Raw genomic sequence first — 17527 nt, forward strand, 5'->3', positions numbered from 1 at the left:
TCTGTCTACCTAAGTACCCCAAGTACCTCTAAATAAAGCTAATAATTACATGACACTGTCATCTTCTACCAATGTCCAATTGCCGACAGATTACTTCATATTTGTTTTATCTATTGTTGAGGTGAGTATAGACTAGACCATTTCTATGTAATGTAACTTTATTACGATTCGTGAAGGGATGAACATTCATTTATATCATAGAGCGGCTCGTGGTTCTGTTACATACAAGTAAATTTTCTAGCCTATACTTACTCACCTTTGAGTAACCTATCTCCCTCACTCATATGCAACTAATTAGAAACAAAAGAACACGCGTAGTCGCAGACATCGAGTAATTAAGTACTTGCCCACTAAATATAGTTCCGAGAATGTTATTACTGATAAAACGCACATTAACATACAAAACAATGTCGTTTTCCTCAACGTCACACTACTTTAAATGTCTCGACCCGCAAAGGATGTTCGGTCAAATCCAATTAGTAGGCAAGGTTAGTGGACAACGAATGAGTTCACATGATAATAAGACCTACCGTTTCATTTGAAACTAACTTTCCTCGTGATAAAAAACTAAACAGGTAAACACCTGGAGGCTTCAATGAGATTTGATTTATCGTATTTGAACACTGATTAGGTATTTATTTAAGTAGGTAAGTAGATATATGTATAATGAAATTAGTTGGGCGCCATAATGACCGATTCCCGCCCTAGGCAGTTCGGTTTTTCAAGTTATTTATAATTTAGTTACAAACTTAAGTGCTAAGAACAAAGTGTTTTGCCAACCCAATTCTTAAAATACCCGATTCATTCTGAAGGGATCCCCTTTTTACTACAATTATTATTACTCATACTTATTCTGTCTGTCAAAGATCCCGCCACTTCAGTCTAGCTTGTAAAAAACCTTTCAGACAGATGCTTCAAGTGGCCTGACAGTTATCTGAACAGATGTGTTCCAATCCACGAAAACATCCAAATAGTTTGTGAATGAACTAACGATCAACTAATTACCTTCAAATATCTAACCATCCCGCTCACTCTTACTAGAATTCTAACCCTGGTGAGGGAGACGGATGTATCAGATCCAAGATCCTTTTTCGGGGGTCTCTTACCTTAAGGAAAATGAAGATAAATCGTTACGGTCAATAAACCGCGCTGTGAATGACCGAGTGCCTTTGGGTCCAGATAAAATAAAATAATTTATGTTTGTGCCGAAAATTGCTGGTATGAGGCGGAGTTTCCTTGGTAACAATGGCGATCTTATAACGACTAAATCTTTAATAAATAATCGTAGATACAATAATCACGAATATTCGATACTAGTTGTGCCCGCAACTTCGTACGCGTGAAAATAGTTATACTTTTTCCCGTTTTCGCAAGACTCTTCGTTAACTCTCTGCTCCTATTGGTCGTAGCGTCACAGAATAAGTAATAGTACAGGTACAGAAGGATTACTCCGCAAGACGATTTAAATAAATGCAAGTCTTGCTACGACGCGATACAGTGGAATTCAGCTCGCACAGCACTACGTACCTACAATTTTATTCACCTACAAGTTTTGTCTCTTTCTATCGCGTGCCTCTGAACTCTTCTTACGCTGTTAGGGTTGCTCTCTAGTTAAAAAATAATTAATCTACTTATTTGTAATGAGGTACGTACCTCATTACAAATAAATAGATTAATTATTTTTACTATTTTTTATACTTTTTTACTATATTTTATATAATTATTAATACTCATACGTATGTAAGTAAGTACGCATTCATTATGGAAAACCTTGGGAGAGGCCTTTGTCCAGCAGTGGACGCCATTTTGGCTGAAACGAACGAACGCATTCTGAGCAGTAGTCATGGTAGGTTAGGTTCCTATACTATCCTAAGAATTATTGATTACCTACATGGCCAACATACCTTTCAGCATCTTTGGGAAGCGAAAAAAAAGATAAATCCGGTAGATTTCTTTTCGAATTTAAACACCCGAACGCCTCANACATAGTACCATCGTAAACTACTTAAATCAATCGCTACGTACACGATCTTCCAAAGAGGTTAAAAAGCAATCCGTAACATAAACGAAGAGGTAATGATGATTTAAATTTCCGATTATGGCTGATTGGCCATTATCATGTGCATTGTGAGCATAAACAAGGCTCAGAGCACAATGGCTTCAGCAAAGCCTGCGGGCAGCGCCCCTACCGGTGAGGGACCAAACTTAACGCGGGTGTTGGGAAAATCCCAGTTTTTTTTTGGAATTTTCTGAGTAATTTTTGTACGAATCCCTAATAAACCTACTTCCTACTAATATTATAAATGCGAAAGTTTGTATGGATTTCTGGATGTTTGTTACTCTTTCACGCAAAAACTACTGAACGGATTTTGATGAAACTTTACAGTATTATTGTTTATAACCCAGAATAATATAGTATATCTGTGACAAACGAAATTTCACGCGGGTGAAGCCGCGGGCAAAAGCTAGTCATACATAGGAAATATAGGTAGTGAGCATCTAGGGCTACTGATTCAAAGATGATAGTGCTATAATACTAATCCTAAGTGCAAAGATTGATTGAAATTAATTAGTCGAAATCTCATCTACATTTTTAGTTTACCATAGGTAGGTACTTACTTATTAGATTAGATGTAATTGGCTTTAACAATAAAATTATTTGAGTACAAATTATTTATAATTTTGAGAAATGAAACAGACTTACTTGCTTAAAGCCAAATCATATGATACAAGATACAACTCAAAAAGAAACAGTTTTCTTTGTATTTGGCATCCGCCGCACATATTGCATCGCAAAATATGCCATGTGTAGTCAGCCGATCGTACTCATATTTCTCCGAAATTAAAACCATACATAACCTTCGTCCGCGAAAGTGTTAACCGATGGCCACCCGGCGGCTGGCGGGGGCGGAAGTGACGAAATCTCCCGTTGCCATGGCGACCGCCGTGTTTACCCCGCCTTATCGATCGTCCCCGGTGTTTACGTTCCGATGCACGAGACGGATGCAGTTTCAGCCGGTTTTTGGGGGTTAATTCGTTGTTTTGAGAATGATAATGTAGAGAATATTGTAGCGGCATTTGAAGGTTAAGTAGTGATGTAAGGTTTATTACTAATGTTTTAGGATAAAAGTGGAGGTCGAAGATTGTAGCGTCATTTTAGGGTTAATACATTGAGGTTCAAGTCTTAAGCGGCATTTGAAGGTAAAAATAGTGTGGTTCAAGTTTAAACTAGAAATTGAGTATGTATTCCAATTTGACGCTATGAAACTACGCTGTTATTCAGAACGGAGACTGCCCATTCATTTTCTTGTAACAAAAGCTAAAATATTGGTGTGTTTACGCTTGTATTAGAGCATTTTTTTCATATTCATCAAAAAATATTAACCTATTATTTATTTCTATTAGTAATACAAACAGTTTCAGTATGAATATAATTATACTTAAAGTGCTAACAATTACTACTGTCGGAACTGCTTAAATTCACCGCTACAGGAGCTGTCAAAATCTGTCTGTTTGAACAAAGCAAATTGCGGTCTTCCAAAATGGTTTCCAAGTCCACTACATTTTAGTTGTCAGCAAAATAAATAAAAAGTAATAAATTACACGCAAGCGATCGGTGGGGTTCGAGGGCGTTATTACTTTTTGTCTAAACATCCGTTATTCCTTCTGGCAGTGTATTCATATACAGTGATGTGAAAGAAAAACGTGTAGAAGTGAAACACCCATGATTGGACAGGCACTTTTTATTTGTATTTTTTCCAAAATAAAAAAAAAACAGTATAAAATATTGTGCGGATATCTTTCCCAATCATGAGCTGGGACATTTTCTCCTAGGTAGGTACATTCCCGATCATACGCTTGATATTATGTCAAATACATATCTAATACCAATAAATTGATAAAAACAAACAAAAACAGTCAACTTCAGCACTTCGTTTGCTAAAATTAAAGCCGTATCAAAATGTATAAGGTGGTAAGAGAACTTTTGAAGGTTTGGAGACATAACTTTTAAGTAAAGGGAACAATCTCTCCTGCCACCTATCACAAAAAAAAAACAGCCTATCTTTATAGGACGTTTGTCGTGCGCCATCATCTTTCTTTGTTCGAATCAAGCTTTAGATTATCTTTGACTTGTGATGTTCAATTTATAAAGCAGCTTCTATGTCTTTCTTTCACCAATCGCGTGTCGGTTTTTAATTTAAGTAATTGTTTTGTCAATCAGGGAGATTTACAACTTTCCTTTGTTATAGAGACGGCTGTTATCACGCGAAATGCAAAATGGCGAATTCCAGTTAATGTTCAACCCTAACAATATAGGGTGTTTAAATCGGTGGCAATTTGGCCACATAATTATTACGGTTTCATTTTGTTTGATGCGATTTAATTTTCGGATGCGAAATGTTTTTGTACTTGATTTAAATAACGAAAATTTGTATATTCAATTTATAATACGCCGCAGCCCTACCACAGCCGAGTTTATTATAAAAATAATTGTATTATAATGATTATAAAATATTGTAGATCCATAATTAATTACGCATTGTCCACCGTTTAGGATATTCGCAATTGGTCCAATCATGAAAAAATTACAAATTCGCGATTAGTTCAATTCGCGATTGGTCCAATTCGCTATTGGCACCTGTTAAACGGTTTATTGATCAAATCTATAGTTTATAATTTGAAGTAACTTCTGTCTTGTGACTACCTAAGTATCCTAAGTACCTCTAAATAAAGCTAATACATACATGACACTATCGTCTTCAACAAATGTCCAATTGCCGACAGATTACTTCACTATTGTTTTATCTATTGTTCTAAAGTTCTCTGCCAATCGTAAGGTGAGTATAGACTAGCTAGAGGATTTCTATGTAATGTAACGTTCTTACGAAATACAGCTAAAAAGTACGACGTTTGATTTGTGAAAAGATGAACACTATTTATATCATAGAGCGGCTCGTGATTCTGTTACAAGTAAATGCTCTCGTCTATACTCACCTTTGAGTAACCTATCTCCCTCACTCATATGCAACTAATTAGAAACAAAAGAACACGCGTGGTCGCAGACATCGAGTAATTAAGTACTTGCCCACTAAATATAGTTCCGAGAACGTTATTACTGATAAAACGCACATTAACATACAAAACAATGTCGTTTTCCTCAACGTCACACTACTTTAAATGTCTCGACCCGTAAAGGATGTTCGGTCAAATCCAATTAGTAGGCAAGGTTAGTGGACAACGAATGAGTTCACATGATAATAAGCCTACCGTTTCATTTGAAACTAACTTTCCTCGTGATAAAAAACTAAACAGGTAAACACCTGGAGGGTTCAATAAGATTTGATTTATCGTATTTGAACACTGATTAGGTATTTATTTAAGTAGGTAAGTAGATAGGTATATGTATAATGAAATTAGTTGGGCGCCATAATGAATTTAAAGATTTTGTCTGAAATCAGAGCAGGTTTTCAGATTATAACTCAGATATAAGACAGAAAAATGACCGATTCCCGCCCTGGGCAGTTCGGTTTTTCAAGTTATTTATAATGTAGTTAGAAACTTAAGTGCTAAGAACTCCTTGTTTTGCCAACCCAATTCTTAAAATACCCGATTAATTCTGAATGGGATCGCCTTTTTACTACAATTATTATTATTCATACTTATTCATCTGTTATAGATCCCGCCACTTCAGTCTAGCTTGTAAAAAACCTTTCAGACAGATGCTTCAAGTAGCCTGACAGTTATCTTAACAGATGTGTTCCAATCCACGAAAACATTCGAATAGTTTGTGAATGAACTAACGATCACCTAATTACTTCCAAATATCTAACCGACCCGCTCACTCTTGCTGGAATTTTTGACCCTGGTGAGGGAGACGGATGTATCAGATCCAAGATCCTTTTTCGGGGGTCTCTTACCTTAAGGAAAATGAAGATAAATCGTTACGGTCAATAAACCGCGCTGTGAATGACCGTGCCTTTGGGTCCAGATAAAATAAAATAATTTATGTTTGTGCCGAAAATTGCTGGTATCCTTGGTAACAATGGCGATCTTATAACGACTAAATCTTGAATTAATAATCGTAGATACAATAATCACGAATATTTGAAACTTAGCTGTGCCCGCAACTTCGTACGCGTGAAAATCGTTATACTTTTTCCCGTTTTCACAAGATTCTTCGTTAATGCTCTGTTCCTATTGGTCGTAGCGTGATGGTATGTAGCTAGTAGCCTTCCTCGATAAATGGACTATCCAAAACAATACTAACTTTTTAAATCGGACCAGTAGTTCCTGAGATTATCACGATCAAACATACAAAATCTTCTTTTTATAATATCAGTATAGATTATTTTCCTGTTTACCACGCTTCACATTTCCAACGATATTTTCCAAATTAACGACTCCACTCCTCCATTCGCCATGAGGCTCTTAGAGCTGTCATTTCCCTGACAATGTTAATTTACTTTTCCAATACCGCAATTCATATTCTGGACATCGAAATTCGATTGCGTACGGAGCACGGGCTGATTGTGAACGAATAAATTACGATTTAACGTGGACATAACTCGATTTTTGTTTACCTTCACAACTCAGTTTAACGCGGTTACACACTTGTGCATGTAGACGCACGAAAATATATAAACTTGTTATTTCAATTTTCAATTGTAGTTCATTAAGAAAAATAAAATGACAAAAACAAGGATTCGGTGGATTAAACTGACAAAGACAGTTGTTTGTTATTATTGAAAGACTATATAGGTATTTGTATTTACTCTGCTACAACTTAGAAAACACAAACGTCCTTCTGGCGCAGTCGGGTAAAAAGGCTATCCAACGAATATGTAAAATGGCATCCTGTTATTCTGATGGCCTTAAACTTCAAAGTTTCATTTTGATTCAAAATTATGATTTTCTTTTGTCAAAAGCAAATTATCTCGTCCAACTCACCGACAAGAACGTTTGCTCGTCAGCGATTGCTCGAATTCAATGCGCCTAGTGGCGATGCACCTTAATGACAGGTCAGTAATAAGTTTTCTGATACAATTCCGCTGTTTTAACGAAGTTTTTCGAATGAAGTTATCGTTACTCTGGACCAGTGATCGGACTTAATTGCAGAGGAATCGTGGCGATTGCGCTTTTTCGGTGGAGCTGTTTGATCATTACTCTAGATAAGTATGTTTAAAATTTCGGAATTTATTTTTATAATAATGTTGCAATCTATGGATAAAATGAAATTACCTACTTTGTCAAGTTTTCCAGATAGTTACATAAGATCAATTTTCCTCACTGTTTAGGTCAATAAAGTTCAAAATATGGAGGAATATTGACACTGCCGAGTTTAGGACTTATTTTTTCGAAGATAATTGTATAAATTGAAGAAGATTCAGACGTTAAGGCCGCTGTTTCAATTGCGCCACTGAAATCGGCTTATAAAGTTATGGATGTGAAATAATCCAGGAAGATGTCTTTCAACTGACCCGACCGGGCCAACTTGCAAATGCCAGAGTACTAATATAAAATAGGTACGTTAATAAACAAACAGTTAATCGATACTGAGTTAACCTCGACATCCTCGCAATCGATACGTGGCGCAACTATCGTGTTGCAGTATCGATGAGCGTAACGCAACACTAAACGGAAGGCCTACACCGCACACCTTACGTAAGTTTTGCAACGTATTTTATTAACTAGCCTTAAAGTGTCTTTTAAAGACTTCTTATAATAGAGTTTAAGTAGTAATAACCCGTCTGGTCAGCTGAGGAGTGTAGACCAAATCCTCCATTTGCCTCTGGTAAAGAGAGGGTTTTGCTTCGTTCGTTCGTTTCAGACAAATGACGGCCACTGCTGGACAAAGGCCTCAAGGATTTTCATAACGACCGGTCCTGTGCCACTCGCATCCAGGTTCCTCCCGTGACCTTCACCAGATCGTCGGTCCACCTTCGATCGTTGCAGTGGAGACTAAATTATCTGATGATTATGAACCCTTGTGCCAGTCTTTTTTTTTTTAAGATTATTAGCAATTTATATTGCCGAAATTACTAATAGTCCCATTAGCCCCTCGTGTTAAGCTAAATAAGCTTGTGTTACGAGTGGGCTCACCACAATAGTCGAGCGCGGTGGGATGCATCGAACAAACCCAAAATCGTATTTTTTTGCTTCAAATCCAAACAGTAGTAGGTACTTAGCTACTTTTTTCATGTGACCTAGAAATTGGAATCTAATCAATTCTTATAATAATATAGTAAGTTCAAAAAAGGCCTCCCACTAGGTGGACCGACGATCTGGTGAAGGTCGCGGGAAGTACCTGGATGCAAGCGGCGCAGGACCGGTCTTTGTGGAAATCCTTGGGGGAGGCCTTTGTCCAGCAGTGGACGTCTTTCGGCTGAAACGAACGAACGAACGAAGTTCAAAAAAGGACTTGATTCAGCCCTAAAGTTTTCTAAATCTCAATTTCCATCTAAATCCGTCTCAGAAGTACCGCCGACATCCAATTCCTGCAAACATACGTCTTCCAGTCGACTAATGTCTACAACTCCGTACCTTTGACTCAAAAACCCTTGAGAACCACTCGATCTTAACTCCATTTCCGCGGAGCGTAGGAAAATCTTCGAATTTCCTCCGCCAGATAGCAGCACTAACGCTGTCTGTGGAGCGACTGCGAACGCCTTAATAGGGCTGTCTGAAGTTCAAAAATTTGTTCTGGAAATGGTCACACGTGTTTTTCTGTTAGTAATTAATTAGTTCTGTAAGTGGCGCTGTTTTGTGAACGTCAGATTTGTCAAGTTAATTTTGAAAAAATCGAACTGTCTAAAGCTGGAATCGAACCCACGACCTTTCGCTTCCATCTGAAGTTAAACTGCTCGATAATATAATTTGTATTTTAACTCTTTTGTAAATACAGTTTGCTGTAGTTTTTAGCAGCCAGGGCCAGGCATTTATGCTAAAGCGAACTTACATCAATATATATAATTTCCAATAACATTTCTTAGTAATTTTCAAAACACAACGTCTAAATTAATCAGCCAGCGTTCATCTTAAACACAAAACCAAACATTCTCAAAATGATTCGCATCGCAATCAATTTAAATTCGCAGTCGGACGAAAACTCGAACAATGGGACCGCAATTCGAAATTCGAATTAGGGAAATTCTCGCCAACCCTAACCAGCTCGTAGACATAGACAAACTGCTTTGTCGATAGACCGGGTGAATACCTACCTGTATGTTTATGGTCCAGGTATTTGTTGAAGATATATTGTTTTTATTGGCGTAAAAGCGTTTTAAAATTATGTGCTTAATTTGTACGAGTATACAGGGTGGAAACGATAAGTGATCTCACTCCATTATTTCTAAACTATACAATATATCGAAAAACTGGTTACTGATCCTGAAAGCGCTTCACGAGCTCTTTCAAATGATACCAATAACAGGTTACAAAATAAACTGGAACTATCTGAAAATTAAATGTTTCCATTGGTTAGTGATCAAACAAAAAGGATTGATTCTACTAACTACCTACGCAGTTCAAGTGAAGGTATCACTTTTTTAAATTTATTGAATTAGACTCTTTTTCTTCCGACAAGTATCCATTTTATATTCTTGGAGAAGTAACGTAAAAGCAAAAAGACACTTAATTATTAATGATCATAAGTTTCTATGGGTGATCGATTCATTTCAATATCATCCAGTATTTTTACTCGACAGTTGGTATAATGCACAATTGACATCGCGTGTGGAACTGTCATAGGAAATAACATATTGAATACGACATCAAACTACGCCTTTTTGTTGAAAAATCGCTCCTATTCCAACCACAAAAGTGGTGTGCTGTACAACCCTTGGTTTCTATCGTTATTTGGGGTCAATAACCAGGGAAATGTTGTGACAACCCTGATTGTGGGCTTGTCATATGGTTGTTACCTGATAATGGGCTAGATAACAACGTCATGGAACTAGGTTATAGAAATAGTGCTCGCGTTCCTATAATAGAGACATGGAATATTTTAATTATTAAAGTATGAGTTTCTATGTTAAAACTGATGATTTGTTGTGCCTTATGTCACTATAATTCTTATTCATAAATATTTTTGAAACTTCCTGGCATCGAATTAATTTGTAGACCAGCTACTATTTTGCGATAATAATAAAAAATACTGGGCTTTTATCTAATTTTAAACGAGTGATGTTTGATTGATGTCTTTGAAAGTAAGATCCTACTTTGAAATTACCAAAGACTGCAACTGGACGTGGGCAGTGGGCTAATATTTTATATGTAATCTACATACATGTAATAGGTAATATTTTGCACCGGAAATGTATAGTGTGAAAAGAAAAAGATGGTGTGACTTAACACTTTTCAATGTTATTGAAACTACAGTTTTAAATAATTACGTCACTCGCTTGTTCAAGGTAGTACTTGAGTAATAAATCATAACTGAACAAAGCTAATTTAAAAACACGATATTTTTAAACATGACTTCAAGTTGTCAGCATAGTTACTCTACGTCACTCTATATGCTCGTAAAAATACCATATGTGAGGTCATTGACCCGGCCGATGACCCCGTACAATACAAACTATAGGTGATTGTCATCCGGCCTACCTCAACAATGTCCCATGATGGATGCACCTGCTTGCAATTATCTGACCACTTTATAACCACTATAGAGCTTATTTTCCAATAGCAGATCTATACCTATTACCTGCGTGGTTTTGCATACAAAGCAAAGTTAAGCTTAATTGGAACGGTCTAAAGTCGATAATGGACTGTGGGGATCGACAGGTGCGGTATACTCGTACTTAAGTTAAATAAGTAATACTGCTCAAAGTAAAGTGACATGGCAGCTATTGTTTTTATCGCTGGATCCTTGTAAGTCTTTGTCTTTTTGAATGAGTTAATTTTATCCTCGGTTTTTACTAGAATGTGGTTGATATTTTCCACGTGGGATTTTCAATTTGTCTTCATGCGAATGTTATTTTAATCATATTTCCTAGTAATTTGCGGCTAAATCTTTATGCGACGTGTCTGCTATATGAATAATTCCTTCATTTTAAACATTAACTAGCTCTTGCTCGCGACGTTGTTAGGTACTTTCAATCTGGTAATCGCTTATTTCTTGCCAGAAGCAAATCAAAAGAATGTACATAATATGTATTTTTGGACGTTAAATATGTATTTTTTGTACCTTAAATATCCCGTACAAAGTACAAACTTTCATCCCCTTATGTTATTTATAAACAAACCCTTATTATTAAAAAGTTTCATTCTAGTTGAACACTGTTTAAAAGACATTTCCATACTAAACGTCACTTTAAAACGGGGTTCAACTATGGTGTAACTTGGTATGAGTTTTAACGCGGCGTACTTACATCTACCCCTTAAACCAAAACCTTGCTTGATGTGTAGTTAAACGTAGTTAAATTCAACCCGATGAGAAAGCTACCACAACATTGTTTCAAAAAGCAATTTAAAAGTTAACCGTTTCAATTCCATATTAACCCTTAGACCGAGCTTCTTGGAATTAACTCCATTGTACAGCATATCAACCTATCACATTATAATGTACCTACTTATGCTCAATCATTTTGACTTTTATTTTGAAGAAATAAAGTGCAAAATCCTTTGTCATTTTGTGATAGGTTTCGTGTGCCGACTACTATAATATCACCTCCTTGTCATGCCAATGCAAAAACTGGTATACTTTGTTACATTTTGACCCAATTTCAACTTCAAAATCCTTTCAAATTGGACGTTAACACGCCATCCGCCATTATAATAAGCGTTACTTAAATGGTAGTTCAACTTTCCGTGATATTAATATCATTATTATCGATTAAATTATGGCTTATCTTTCCATAGTAATGCACTGGAACATACGTGTGTAGATCTCGGAGAATTGTTTTATATTCATGACTAGGACTAGCGTTCAAGTCGGTAAGTGCCTGAGGTCTGGGAGCGGCACGGGAGGGGTGAAATTGACATATTATGACGTGACAGATCATAAAGATAAAGATAAAGATAAAGATATTTTTATTTATCAGACCATGTGTGAGACAATACAGAACATATAATTTTTTTACCATTTTTATCATATAAGCTCCATGCTGTATAATAAACTAAATAAAAAAATAAATATTTACCCTCTGCCTTCCTACAAATGCAAACTCAAATGTATCTAATTATTATGCTCTTTATCATACGAAGAAACAGAAACACTTATCAAGCAATCGTTCTAATTTTCAGACCCACACACACACACACACACATTCACTACACTCTACACCCACTACACTAACACTCACTAAACTTCACTAGTTCCTAGTAGATTTTTAGTCTTTTTTTTTGTAAAATTTTTATTTATTGTTATTTTTTTTGCTTTTTTCTTAATTTGGATGTACTTTATAAAATTATGTAAGTGTTGTTTCTTGGAGGTGGGCGTTGATCCCTGCGACACAGTTTTATACTTCTGCAGGGGTCATCGTTTTTTCATTGCATCATGTACCCTTGTACTACTATACGAAAATAAATAAATAAAAAAAAATGTGAAAGAGATCTGAAGTCTCGCTGACATTTGACGTTACAAAAAACACCCTCCCTTGCCACTTCCATACCTCAGGCACTGACTGAGTTTTAAGCACTAGACCTATACATATATAGTTTTACCGGGGCTCTGCTGGGATTGGATTCTGTTCTCAGCAGTATTATATATGTTATTCATTTTATTCTTAATAAAACTTAGTTACTATAATCTGTCTCTGATACCCTCAAAATCCTTCATCTAAATTGCACGATTAACAGACATTCATTTTTATATTTTATTATTATAACTTAATATTCCGATTATTGGTGTCACGGAATCGGGCCAGGTAGCTCAATTTGTTATTACCATATTTTTGCCTGCGGTGTCGAAAATTTAACATTTACAAATGATTATAACGAAACCAATTCTTTTAATTTTTCACTCACGATCCCGTTTCCTATTACCAAAAATTCCTAACGAGCAGTTAATCAAAAAAACAAAACGCACACCCCTATGGTTACACATGTGTGCGCACGCACACAAGTACGTCCCCCCTATGCGTGTGTAAACGTTCAGACACGGCAGCTGCAAAACTCGAATCCGAAACCACTGCTACTCAAACTTTTGGGGGATGNAGGGGCTGATTGAAAAAATGATTGGCACAAAAAAAGATTTATTTATCATTGAAAAATAAACAACTTAAAATTGTATGCTGTTTCACTTTACTTATCTGGTAAAAGCAAGGCCCTGGATTCTAAAAAATAATGTTACGAGGTTAGACATTATTTACTCCAAAGATAGCTGGTATAAAATATGTTATGCACTTAGTCAAATCAGATATATTTACGCAGTATTACATAAACAACTTCAAAATTACTTTACCTACCCGTTGTAAAGTAAAAACAAAAACGCTAATATTGTTCATGAAAAATAAGCAATAAATAAGATTAAAGTGGAAATTTCATAATAACAAAGTTCATCGTCCGGTCGAAAGTTCAAGTCACTGACTACTTAGTGTCTTCATAAAAAATTGATATTTTCCATTGGTAATACTTTAAGCGTATTTATTTTCGTGAAAACTTAAGTTTTTTTTCTTTATAATGATTAATCGTTATAACTATGATTTACGGCACCACAGAGCACACACATAACATTACAATTTTATTTTATTGCTATATTTAATTAGTCTTAAATCCCCCGCAGTTATTAAAAAGACACATTTAGAGTTATTTATGTTTTGTTACTTCTGTATGTGAATGCTAGTCGTATAAACATTTGTCAGTGACGTAACAGTACTGTAGGCGTAAAATGCGCGCCGTGATAACTTTTATCGACCTCAAAATGTATGGGCAAAATCGATAAAATGGCGTGATAACAGCTTATGGCGGCGCGCATCTTAGGCCTACTGGAGTATTTAAGTTATCAAAAGGACGAAAAAATTCCAGCTACTAATAATAAATCAAGCAAACATTATTATACCATTTCAAACTTCCCATTCGACAGCAGTATAAGCATACTATCCAATTTATTAGTTAATTGCATTTCCATTGATCGAATGCATACAACACCGTAAGTTCCAAACTCGTCCTGGGTATTGCCTTTGTCTAACTTTCAGTCTAGACAGCCGTCGCCCGGTGTAATAGCATTTAAGGCTGCCATTTGATTTACAACCGTTTTTATTGAGATATCAAATGACGCAAGTCAATTATGGATTCAAATTGTCTTGGTAATGATCGGTATACGACTACCAGTGATTGAAATGATTTAAACACGTTTTAAATCCAAAGTTCGTTAGGTTAGCTGCAAATTTTCGTTAAATGACCTGTTCAATGTCAACCACGTCATAGTACAGGTTTTTTCCTCAAAGGCACTGACCTTTCTGCATACCAAGAAATCAACAAATTAGTCATTCCTAAATTGTTCGCACGTGTAAATTAAAAACATCAAAGTATAGCTTATCATTTGGAAGATAATAAATGACAATCAGTAACCGCCTTTGTTCATACACACGAAATATTTCGTATGCAGTGATAGCGCTGCATAGATTTTTACTATTATATTGTGTGTATAAATAGAAATATGAGTCATATAAAGCTATCATCACTTATTCGTTACGTTACGACTGTAGAATAAAAATGGCATCATTAACGTCCATAGAAACGGAATTGTTTTGTCTAGTACCTAATTTAGTCTTAAGCCGTATAAGATATAAAATTTGAGTACAACGAACGGAGCCCGATCGCCTTGAAAACTTGTGGGATCGATACGAAAACAAAAAATAACAATATCAGTTCCAGTTAGTTAGTTCAATGAGATCATGTTTTAAATATACATTTTTTTCGAAGTCGAGGCGAATCAGCGAAATCGGCTTGATTTCGCTGATTCGCCTCGACTTCGAAAAAGTTGCTGAAAGTTTGGGAACCGCGTTCGGCGATAATATTTAGGGTTCTTTTTTGTTAGTCATCTCATCCGTAACGCATGGGCCATGGGCGCCTTGCCTGCTTCAACTTTTTTCGAAAACTTGACCCCTCAGTTATGATCCGGCCGTTGGCGAGGACGGTTGTGCACTCGCGCTCGATTTGAATTCTAGTCATTGTGTCCAAATTGTTTAATTTAATAGTGTTTCCGAATAGAATAAGCGTGTTCCTAGTTTAAATTTTTGTGTGTTCTAAATTTTTAATTCGTTAGAATAGTTCTGTATAGAAGACTGACTTTTAATGAACGGATTGGGTTTGCTTTGGTGAGTACAAGTTTTATTGTTGTATTTTGCTTTAAGCCGGTCCGGCCCGTTGACAATGGTGGAATAAAATTTTGTGCCGAGAATTCTGTTGTGAATTTATGTTTATTTTAGCATTTACTCATACGAAAATGTCAACTTGTAAAATATTTTCGTTATTTTAAAATTCATGGAGGATGCTGAGTTATGAAATGTCCTTGGTTAAAAATTGAATTTTGTTAAAAAAAATACTTTTTTGATACTTTATTGCGGTGTATAAAATATTGTTGTTTTTAATAACAACTACAATTCCGTGGAGCGTCATAGAATTACATTGACGTAGGTCAGTTCCACAAAAAAGGCCAAACGTTTTAATTTATTTACAAATATTAAATGTGCTGCTTTGCGAGAAAAAATATACGAATAAAGTTGTGAAATATTTTCTATACATTTTACACTACACGTTATTTCTTTGAGGGAACTTTTTAGACCTTTAGCTAGTTCTGTAAACAGCCAGAAAGTCGAAATACCCTCGGTTTCGTTGAATTCAAGCTACCAAACAAGGGCTGTGCCACTTGTCAAGCCTCCAAATTTACTGCCAAGATCACGGAGGTCGACTTGGCACCTCCCACGACTTATTTCGGGCATTTTTCTTATCTCTTCTATTGCCTCAATGGAAGAGCTTTTAGATAAGTGAGAGTAAAGTTTAACGTATGTGAATTCGTAAACAATTTGTGGGATAGCTTGTTTTTTTTACTTTTCTTTTGTTTTGGATAGTCTTTCGAGAATAGTCGAGTGTTTATCGTTTCTTGTTTTATTGAAATTTATGGTGTCTCTTGAACTGAGCTAGTTAATGTTTGAAATTCATAAAATAATTATGATTTCATTACTTTTAGTACGACATATGTTTAGTTTAGTGATAAATAACAATAATGTATAAAATAGTTAGTCAACAAACAAAAACACTGAAAAACGTGGTAATTTTTCGAGCACAATAGATTTTTTTTTATATGGAGGGCTAATACTGAAATATGTATAACTATACATAAATTATTAACGTACTATTTTTATGAAATAATACATTAAATTAAATAATAATAGCTTCCCTTTGTTCGACCACTGCGTAAAAATGTGCAATGATTAATATTATTATTATTAAACTCCCATTGTACTTAAAACTTGTGTTCATGCTCGTGCCTACTTTATATTATGTGAACTCTTGCCCTATTTACTTGTTTAAATGTTACATTAGGTAAACAATACTTAAGTAAATACAACGTAAATAAGTATACTGTGTGAGTTCAGTAATACTGTGTAGTACAGACAAGCTTAACGCTGGTAGGTAATTTCTCTAAAAGCTGTTCGGAACAAAGTACAGTCGCCAACAAAACTAACAATTTGGAGTTTATTGAAGTAATGTAAGGGGAATTCAGTTAAGCAGGTTCTCCCGACTACCGGTACAAAGCTAAGAAAGACCAGCCAGTTTTGATGGCACATAACGATCGGGTCTTGAAAGAATTAAAAATAGGTTAACGTTCAATTCAGGTTTTCTTTTTAATTCCCTGTCTAAGAAGGCAGTAGTAAAACTTGATGTCTTTATTAAATTTTGACCAAGATTTGGCTCTTAAATGTCAGCGAAAAAAATTGAAAAGGTAGCCCTTTTCCTTGAGGCCTGACCAGTGACCAGCGCTCCAAACAAAATTATTTATAGAGATTAAATACCGGTGCGTATACTGAGTCCCAAAAAGTGAAAAGGGAAAGTTTATATCACGTATAATTTGCGAGTTTTGCGACTGTATTTCTAACTCCATAGAACGTAAACTTAAACGATTTTAAAGGGGTATTTTTTTAAGGATATACCTACTGTTTTACCTAGGCTGTGTCTGGGATAAGAGTGGACAAACAGAACGACAATGTACAATTGTGTTAGACCCGTTAGAAGAGCAGAATAAACGTACTTTGGTAAAAATTTGTTCGAGGTACAATAATAGTCGAAATGAGATCGCATCGAGCACTCGTTCTGAGATTGTGGATTTAGGTTTTGTCTGGACTTTTATACGTGAGGATTTGAGATTATACAATTTATTGTATACTTTTAAAAAATATTTAATTTTGATACCAATTTCTGTAAGACCAAACTTGATCTCATTAATTATCATCATTTCAGCCACAGGACTTCACTGCTGAACATAGGCCTCCCCCAATGACTTCCATAATGACCGGTCGGCAGCGGCCTGCGTCCAGCGCCTTTCTGCTACCATCCTTTGCTTGGAACATGTTTGTTATTACAC

The 17527-nt window shown here is 35.7% G+C and overlaps 1 protein-coding gene across 3 annotated transcripts in view; it reads left to right on the plus strand.

Annotated features, from left to right (window-relative positions):
- brat (tripartite motif-containing protein brain tumor) overlaps nt 1–17527 on the plus strand; it is a 192728-nt gene that overhangs the window by 115038 nt on the left and 60163 nt on the right. The window contains exon 1 of one of the 3 annotated variants that reach the window (XM_028310323.1): nt 15055–15260. The exons of the other annotated variants lie outside the window; for them this stretch is intronic. Within the exon in view, the coding sequence (XP_028166124.1) occupies nt 15238–15260 (23 nt within the window). The 5' untranslated portion in view covers nt 15055–15237. Of the gene's footprint in view, nt 1–15054; nt 15261–17527 lie in introns of those variants that run through there. 3 annotated transcript variants of the gene reach the window in all.

Source organism: Ostrinia furnacalis, unplaced genomic scaffold, assembly GCF_004193835.3.
Source record: "Ostrinia furnacalis isolate ACB-3 unplaced genomic scaffold, ASM419383v2 OfSCF0216, whole genome shotgun sequence".
NCBI lineage: Eukaryota > Metazoa > Arthropoda > Insecta > Lepidoptera > Crambidae > Ostrinia > Ostrinia furnacalis.